The following is a 7,609-nucleotide window of genomic DNA, read 5'->3' as shown; positions in this document are numbered from 1 at the left end:
AAGTCTTCCATTTTTAGTTGAAAACAGTGTAGTGTAAATGGCCTCATAGTCTGAAGCTAAAAAAAATCTGTGTCCATCATGCACTACCTGATTTTCTGTGAAATATGTTAACTTCGACTGCCCAAAATCTGCAGACTGACTCTGATTTTCAGCAACTAGCAATTGACTCATCCAATGTAATGGTCATGTTCTGTTCTGTGGTGCATTTCCCAAAAGCATCATTAGTCAACTATAGTCACAAGTTCCATTGAACCCTATTGGTAACAACTTGCGACCATAGTTGACTTTAGGAAAAGTACCCCTGTTTAGCTATCCTGTGTTCCCTGTCGCTATTTGAGTTCTTGTTCAAATATTTGTTGCTGTGATTTCTGATTGAGTTTCGCACCTGTTCCTTGATTCCTTGATTACTTTCCCTGTATATATAAGCCCTCAGTTTCTCTCATTTCCTTGTTTGCCATTTTCTGAGTATCATTGATATTTAATGTGTAGTTGCTTGTTAATTTCTCAGTAGTAAATTTTCTTGTATCTCATTTATCTTTCATTTCGCCCTTTTGTGGATTGCACTACAGAGTGCAGCATGACATCCAGACTGCAAATCAAGGCAAAACATTGTTACAAATGTTGTGTAGTTTATTCTGTGCATGACAAATGATTGGAAAGTTTTTGGCATATGTGGGCCAGAGAGAAGTTGTCCATGTTTTGAAATGATTATTAAACTTTTGTTGTTACTATACTAAGGGTTAGTTCTGCCAAAAATGAAAATAATGTAATTTATTACTCACCCTCATGTCGTTCTACAGCCATAAGACCTTCATTCATCTTCCGAACACAAATTAAGATATTGTTGATGAAATATGATGGCTCAGTGAGGCCTTTATTGAGAGCAAAGCTATTGAAACTCTCAAGGTCCATAAAGGTACTAAAAACATATTTGAAACGGTTCATGTGAGTTCAGTGGTTTAATCTTAATATTACAAAGCGAAAAGAATACTTTTTGTGTGCCAGAAAAACAAAAAGACTTTTCAACAATATCTATATGGGCTGAGTTCAAATTACTGCTTCAGAGTTTTACGAATCGAATCGGAGCGCCAAAGTCACGTGATTTCAGCAGTTTAACCGTTTGAAAGGAGATCCGAATCACTAATCTGAAACAAAAGATTCACAAAGCTCAAGCTTCATGAAGCAGTGTTTTGAAATTGGCCCATATAGATATTGTTGAAACGTCATTATTTAGTTTTTTGGAGCACAAAAAGTATTCTTGTCGCTTTGTAATATTAAGATAGAACCTCTGAACTCACATGAACCGTTTCAAATATGTTTTTAGTAACTTTATGGACATTGAGAGTTTGAATGTCTTTGCTCTCAATGCAGGCCTCACTGAGCCATCGAATTTCATCAACAATATCTTAATTTGTGTTCCAAAGATGAATGAAGGTCTTACGGATGTAGAACGACATGAGAGTGAATAATTAATGACATTAATGACATTATTTTTGGGCGAACTAACCCTTTAAATCCCATTGCAGTAAACAATATAGTCCAATTTCACAGTTGCTTTTTACTGATTAGACATCAATTGCTTTTTATTGACTTGGCACGTGTAATGGCTAGCAGAACATAGATTGTCCTTGAAATTTGGTTGTAGTCCAGGGCTCTACACGGCTAGTGGAGGTTTGCAGCAGGTGGCACAGATGTCACTGTGCCACCTGCTTGAGGTTAACTAAATATGTTTAGCTTTTCATGACCACATATTTCCTCTTCCTTCCTGCCCTATTCTTTGCTATGTATGTTATTGAGCTCATTCTGTCCTCCTTTTACTGTCAAGACCTCTTAAGCACTCTCTTTGTGAAGGCTTTGTGCATGCCATCAAGAATAATATGGAGGGGTTGGGCTTTTGGACTTCATTCTGTTCATCGTTTTTGTCAATGAGATTTTCGAGCATTTCAAATAAAGCTCTTATCATCAATGCTGTACTGGCTAACCACTATAGATTGCATTCTTAAAAAAATAAAGTTTCTTTATTGGCATCTGTTTCCATGAAGAACCTTTAACATCCATGCAACTTTCTATTGCACAAAATATACAAAATGTTCTTCACATTTATAAAAAAAGAACTGTTTTCTGAAAGGTTCTTTAAGGAACCCAAAACGGTTCTTCTATGGCATCACTGCAAAAATCTTCTTTTTGGAACCTTTATTTTTAAGAATGCACATCCATCATCAGATCCAGAGAAGTTTTGCAACTCTGTAAGTAGGCTACTAGAAGTATGGTACAGGTTTAGCATTAAACCACAGCTGTATCTACTGCATCTGCAGTGCATGGACAACAGTATAAAAGCTACAATTAAATTCTTTTTTTAAAAACGTTTTCATTCAAAATGTATCAATAGGCTATATTTCAACAGCGAAGGACATTTTAAAGAGGAATTTAAGCTTTTAAACTCATCCAGTAGGGTCACAGTGGGTCATTCACCCACTCTGTCCCGTTTTCATTCTCTCTTTATCTTCCCGGTAGTACAATGTTTGTCATGGTAATGAAAGGGTCTATGGGCGGATCTTTGGATGGTGGAGAATGGGGTGGGGGCTACATGAAGGTGTTGAAGGGCAAAAAAGGGGGCTGTGGTTTCTACAGTGCAAGGTTCAATTCATGGCTTTGGAAAGGGGTCTGGAGGTGAGGTGTGGGGGATGAACATTTTATTCATGTTTGTATGCATGGCTCTGTTACCTCTGTTAGGGTAAGATGAGAGAAAATGCCCCACTTAAGAATATTTTCTGCTAAATTATAACATCCACAGTTTAGCATGTACAGGATGACAATGCATCATCCAATATATTAAGGTAAATAAATTTAGTTTCAACAATAATCTATGAATTTAAATTGAAGAATTGCACTTAACTAGTTTATATGTTATTTAGGGATGCACCAATACCGATACAGTATCGGTATCATGCCGATACCAAGCTCATGTACTTGTACTCGTACTCATAAAAATACCCCCGATACCAAAGACCGATACCTCATGTGACGTAACTGACAGAATTTTCTTTAAGTTTGCGACGAGCACATAAAAATTGTTACTTTTTTCATTGGAGTAATAATAAAGAAGCTGTCCTTCTTTCATTAGTCTCATTGTGTTGTGCTTGGAAAATTGGAACATCACCCAAAAAAAAAAGAGAGAGAGAGAGAGAGAGACATTAATAAATGTATAGACACGCATACAAGTGCACATACATACACGTACATTATTATTGCACTGTATTCGTACTATTCGTGTTGGCTGTTAATATGTGTTTTGTAATGTAAATAAAAAAAATTCAAAATAAATGTATAGGCATCGGTATCAGCGAGTACTAGAAAAAATTCGGTACTTGTACTCAGTCCTTAAAAAATGGTATCGGTGCATCCCTAGTTATGATGAATAATGAAAATGTTTGAAAGGTACATAAAACTCATTGAATAATAATGCAATGAATTATAATAATTATTCAATAAAATATACTCAAGACTCAAGGAGACAATTTAAACTGACCTAAAATACAATATTCAGATGAATGACAAAAGCTTTTATGTAGTGCAGTTCATTGGCCTTGAAAATTTGCTTTCAAATAGAATTTGTTTAGACTTTCTTGGTTCACTTGAATTCCTAAATGTAATTTTGACTAAAAGCAAGTGATAACTCAGTATATGTTTCACCATGCAAAATTATATTCATGTTGGCTCATCATAGTATTTCCCCCAGCAGGTTATAGACATTTTGTGAGACACCTTTATAAATATTTACCTTCAAGGTAATCATAACTCTGTTACGTTTAAATCGGGTTAATAGGAACAACTTTGTGGTTGTCTTTGCCCACATTTTACCAAAAACATTTCCCAACCTTATTTATATTTGCAAAGCACATCCACATTGTGTTGTTTAATATTGGTTTACATTACCTCACTTACAATATCTAATGTCATGCAACATTAAACCAGAACTGTGGTTGACTGGAGAAAATGATTTCAGACAAATATGCTGACTGATCTCATTCTGCTACGCATTACAAGCAAAGTAGCCTGATTTATTTGATACCACATTGTTTTATTTATGATCTGTCAACCCCATCCTGTTGCTTCCCATCTGAACTATACAAGGCAGGACAGACTTTGGCAGAAATGTTTCAAACAATGAACAGATGACATTGCCCAGACTCAATACGTCATTTTCTTTCTAACAAAGTTGGCTGACACACGTTCCTCATAAAACAGACTTATGAAAGACTGAAGGTCCAATCTGGGTGCATTCTGGGCATTCCTGTTATTGTGATTTCATTAAGGGGCCACTGATGACCCTGCACCATGCAGAGATGCTGACCCGTTGGGTTCTTCAGGACAATAGACAAGCTTCTTGAGACTGACACTGTTGAACCTGAGCCTCAGCAAGAATATAAAACTACTGTGTTTAAAGCCCAGTGTCTGGAATGGTAGCAATGGAACAAACTGCTAGATGTCAAATAGCAATCGAACTGTATTGACTCACAACACATGTATCACACTTGCTTCTCTTGACAATGAAAATAGTTAAACCAGACTTGTTTTTGACTCAGAACTCGGTTGAATTTCCCTTTCTAATTTTTTTTTTTATTTGATCATATTAGAGATCTATTGTACCCTGTTTACTCCGTGCTTGGATGCCCCTCACAGTCCAGCTCTATTCAGCTATCAAATTCAACAAAGCCATCAGAAAATATTGCCCAGAATGTGTTTAAGTTTGTGTACGCCCACAGGGACATAAATATTCACTGTGTGTGTGAGTTCACATCTTTAGTTCACAGTGCTTTTTTTGTGAATGGCATATGGTTGTTTTGTTCTTATTTTCCATAATGAAATGCTGTTTACAATGACATTTTCAGTGTAATTACAAAATTGTCCTCAATAAAACAAAGCTGCACTATTTTCTGCTTTGTCATGCCTCATTTATTCTCAACTCATACAGAAGTTTCTGAGTGAGTCTTTCCATTAGCTTCATGCTTAAAAAGTGCAAGTGAAGAACATGAGGTCAATGAATAGAGGGATTTGTGAATGAATTAGCAGATTTGTAGCTAATTTTAGTACCTTTTAATTTTAGCTCATTTTAAAGCTTTGCAGAAAGAGATAACTTCAGAAAGAGGTCAGTTCATACTGTATTATTGGCAATAGTATCATGCATATGATGTAGAAATGATTATATATGGTTTCCATATGTTGTTCACTATTCAACAATGAATTGAGAATGCTGCAATTAAAAAAGGTAAAATTACATGATAGATAGATAGATAGATAGATAGATAGATAGATAGATAGATAGATAGATAGATAGATAGATAGATAGATAGATAGATAGATAGATAGATAGATAGATAGATAGATAGATAGATAGATAGTTTCTAAACCCCCCCAATCACTCTGTCCAGTTGCAGTGACAGGTGGCTCTTGGGGGTTTGTGTTAACACAGGCCAACAGCTGCACAAAGGAGTCCCACTGGTCTTTTCGGGGGACGGGATGTCCCCTCTCAAGCGTGCCATTTGCACCCCCCAATCTCACTCCTACACCAACCCCCTCTTTCCTCAATAGCGTCCACTCTTATCCTCTCTTGAGCAGATGCCAGCTGGGCTCTACAGGTGGCAAGCAGCTTCGTAATTCATAAGATTTAGCAAAACATCTTTTTTTCCCCCCTGTTATCGTGGTTTTGTCCCTCAGGATATATTAGGTTATGTTGAATTGAACAGAAGACGCATCTTATGCAATATAATTGTGACATTGTGACATTGAAGTTGTAAAATTTGCTATTTCGCTTTATGTTGCTAATCTATACCACAAAAGCACCAATAATAATATAACTTATAAAATTACTTATAACTGCTGGTCATTTTATCATCTGCTTTGAGTCTTATTTGGGCATAAGCATGGCCGTAACCACCATAGGCGTTAAGGGGATCCCAGTTTCTTCCCTGTGTTGCCATATTTCCTTTTCAAACAAAGTTTGGATGGGACTTTGAAACTGTAAATCATGATTTGCTACTATTGTAGATCAGTGCAGGTATGGGACGTTCTCGTTCTAGAGAGCATGACTGGATAAAATAAGTGAGTGCAGTATGAGTCATCAATATTTTTGGGCTGTTGCCTGGAAGAGAAAGACTCCAAATATATGTGGGAAAAGTGATTTTTTCCCCCAACTTTCTCTAGCATATGTGACAACAAAGCTAACACACATCAACAAAAATCCAGTTTTCATGGCTGTTTAAAGAAAAAGTGTGACATGAAAATTCTACTTTCTACACACATTTTATGCGTATAATATAATTTGTATTTAAAGAAAATAGGGGGGTTGGGGTGTAGTCTCAGACACTGTAAAACATGTGATGGGCTCATAGAGAAAAAACAGCACTCTGAATAGTCATTACGGCATCTTTCTATAATGAAATTAGGGTTTAGTCCATTGAGTCACAAAACTAGGCAGTTTGAACATTTTGGAGACGCAGGCAGACGAAACCGTCTGATGTAAAACAGGTTGGACAAGTAAAATAGTTAACAGTATTTAAAAGATAAGAGCTTGTAAAAGTAAGAAATACAAAATTATTTATTTCAGTCCTTTTCTGATTAGATTTGTGATTTCTAAATCGTATTAACAAACCTTTGCGGATAATTAGGGATTACTTTAATTCTACATCCACCCCTACGTGAAATGTGGTACATTCCACACTGGAGGCCGAGTTGGGACGGTCTTCAGCTCACAATGAGCCGCATGCCATCACCTTCAGAGCGGCAGAGGGAGCACACAGGCGTCGGTTGTGTGTCAGAAAGTTTATTGAATCTCACCGCTCCATGAGGCCGTGGCAAATCTACAGTTTTATGACTGGACTTTAATCACGGGCTCTACATGCGTCCCACGTATCCATAATATTTTCCCAAGACCTTTCAATTGTTTTGGGGATTTTAGTGTGCGTTGAGCAGAAACAGGGATCGGTTTCGTGTGCCTGTGGAAATCCGGAGCGATTGAAGAAAGTTTCTCCCAGTCTGACGGAAGGAATGAATACATTTTAGAGAGGAAAATCCACATGATTTAACGAAAAACATGGAATTCAACCATTTAGACACACAACCTGGGATAAATCAGTTGACACCATCAGAAACACGTAAGTCGGCGTTTATGTTAAATCTGTATTTCCCCCTGTGGTGATCCATGTGTATGAATATAGTCTGTTGAATAGAGCAGCTTTTTACCTTTCACCGACAATATGCGTTCAATATATAAATAATAGAGCAGAAAAAATATGAAAACTGCTATTTAAGGTATCGTTAAACTTTGACAAGGTGTGCAATTATACATCCCTAAGTAAGTATATTAAAATTAAATAATAATAATTATTATTATAATGCTAGGACTTCCGTTGTTCTATAGTGGTATTATTTTTAATTTATATGTTTTAAATTAAATAAATGCATAAATATGACGTGTTTATGGTGGCATATGTGACGTGTTACAAGCTCAATCATGAGATATTCACGCGGGAATTTCACAATCCATTCAGGCTAAATGGACAATGAATTAAATATCTGACATATTCACAATGGTTTTCACACAATACTA

General features: G+C 36.4%; 1 protein-coding gene across 5 annotated transcripts in view; it reads left to right on the top strand.

The window, feature by feature from the left end:
* Positions 1-6,771: 6,771 nt before the first annotated feature.
* Positions 6,772-7,609, top strand: part of map7d1a (MAP7 domain containing 1a) — a 47,071-nt gene continuing 46,233 nt past the window's right edge. For all 5 annotated transcript variants that reach the window (XM_067405430.1, XM_067405429.1, XM_067405431.1 and 2 more), the window contains exon 1: positions 6,772-7,154. In XM_067405430.1, the coding sequence (XP_067261531.1) occupies positions 7,094-7,154 (61 nt within the window). In that variant the 5' untranslated portion in view covers positions 6,772-7,093. The remainder of the gene's footprint in view (positions 7,155-7,609) is intronic.

This window comes from Chanodichthys erythropterus, chromosome 2 (assembly GCF_024489055.1).
Source record: "Chanodichthys erythropterus isolate Z2021 chromosome 2, ASM2448905v1, whole genome shotgun sequence".
Lineage (NCBI taxonomy): Eukaryota > Metazoa > Chordata > Actinopteri > Cypriniformes > Xenocyprididae > Chanodichthys > Chanodichthys erythropterus.
The sequence above is the reverse complement of the archived record's forward strand: the minus strand, read 5'-3'. Positions and strand labels throughout refer to the sequence as shown.